General features: G+C 35.7%; 1 protein-coding gene across 1 annotated transcript; it reads right to left on the reverse strand.

Moving 5' to 3' along the window:
* Positions 1 to 261: 261 nt before the first annotated feature.
* Positions 262 to 1,276, reverse strand: LOC107681600 (DDRGK domain-containing protein 1-like; the record flags this gene model as incomplete). The annotated part of the gene is made up of 4 exons (XM_016477910.1): positions 1,084 to 1,276; positions 962 to 1,000; positions 420 to 476; positions 262 to 328 (listed from the first exon to the last, which is right to left on the reverse strand). Coding segments are annotated over exons 1-4 (322 nt in total), but the record flags the coding sequence as incomplete, so codon positions are not given.
* Positions 1,277 to 1,752: the final 476 nt, after the last annotated feature.

Genomic DNA, 1,752 nt, shown 5'->3' on the forward strand with positions numbered 1-1,752 from the left:
GTAGACAGACAGACAGACAGACAGACAGACAGATAGATAGATAGATAGATAGATAGATAGATAGATAATTCTATACAAACTTTCAAATTGATATTTGATTAAACTTTTTTTTTAATGTCCATTAATGCACTTTGGGTAAAAGCATTTCCTAGTATCACTTAAAGCAGGACACTAATAAAACAGGCTTTTGTGTAAAGCTATTGTTTCACATCAAAATATTTAATTATAATTATATTATGTCACACACACACACACACACACACACACACACACACACACCTGTCAGGGAGCCGTCTGCTATCAGGTCCTGCAGTCTGCCAATAGCATCCTGACATGAAAAAACATGTCAACAATCATCTAAAGGCACCAGTATGTGTTCAGAGGTCAAAGGTCAGCTGAGGTTTGCTATGAACACTGACCTGTGTGCGCATGCTGAAGTGGGACGCCAAATCCTCCAGCAAAACCACTTTAGACTTCTGAACAGACAGAGAAACAGTCATAATCCAGGATTCATCTCACAAATGCAAAATCTACACTCTCTGTATAAGACGTAACAGGTGCTGCTAATAAATATGCTGAGCAATACAGGATTCAAATCAACTCCATAAAGTTCTACACATTTTCACTCAATTTCTGTTTAAAGTTTATTATTTTGAAACACATTTGAATGTAACCTAAATTTTGACTCATCCAAACAGACTCATCCAAACTAAAGACTGATTCATTCATTTAATGAAGTGCATTCAGTTGCAAATAAAAAGTATCTTAAAATATAAAAAATAAATTCAAATATCTTCCATTCATAAAGTATTTAATTTACTGCATTACCAAGAAAAGGCATTAAACCAATATTTACTATATACTATTTCCGTGATATAAAACTAGTTCTGCTCTAGCTGACAGTGTTGTTTGCTCTCACAAATATGAACGCCGCAGCTTTAAATCTGAATGCATGTGTTACCTCGACATACTGGATGAACTCCTGCAGCAGGTTGCGAGACTGAAAAACACATCAACATGAGATAACTAATAATGCAGTGGAAGTAAAGCAGATGTGGTGAGCGCGCAGGAAGAGAGACGCACCTCGTGCTCGCTGAACTCCTCTGCTTCTCCCTGATCCTCGATCACAAAAGACTCCTTCAGCCGCAGGTACTCCTCCTCCTCCTTCCGCTCCTGCTCCTCCTTGGCATGCTGTAACTCCTCCTCCTGAGAAAGAGAGGAACGTACAGCTTTGGGAAACATTTACACTTATTTAACCATGAGTGAAACATATAAAGCAGCTCTGACACGGTGGACTGATGACTGATAGACGATATAAAGCCCATATACACTGCCGTTCAAAAGTTTGGGATCAGTAAGACTTCATGTTTTTAAAGAAGTCTCTTCTGCTCATCAAGGATGCATTTATTTGATCAAAAATACAGAAAAAAAACAGTAATCTTGCAAAATGTTATTACAATATAAAACAATGATTTCTATTTTAATATCCTTTAAAATATAATTTATTTCTGTAATGCAGTGCTGAATTTCCATCATCATTACTCCAGTATAAAGTGTCACATGATCCTTCAGAAATCATTCTAATATGCTGATTTATTATTAGAATTATCAACAGTTGTGCTGCACAATATTTTTTGGGGGAAAATGCAATACTTTTTCAGGATTCTTTGATGAATAAAAAGTTAAAAAGAACAGCATTTATTCAAAATATTAACCTTTTCTAACAATATAAATCTTCGCTATCACTTCTTA

Source organism: Sinocyclocheilus anshuiensis, unplaced genomic scaffold (assembly GCF_001515605.1).
Source record: "Sinocyclocheilus anshuiensis isolate Anshui unplaced genomic scaffold, SAMN03320099.WGS_v1.1 scaffold10595, whole genome shotgun sequence".
In the NCBI taxonomy this organism is placed as follows: domain Eukaryota; kingdom Metazoa; phylum Chordata; class Actinopteri; order Cypriniformes; family Cyprinidae; genus Sinocyclocheilus; species Sinocyclocheilus anshuiensis.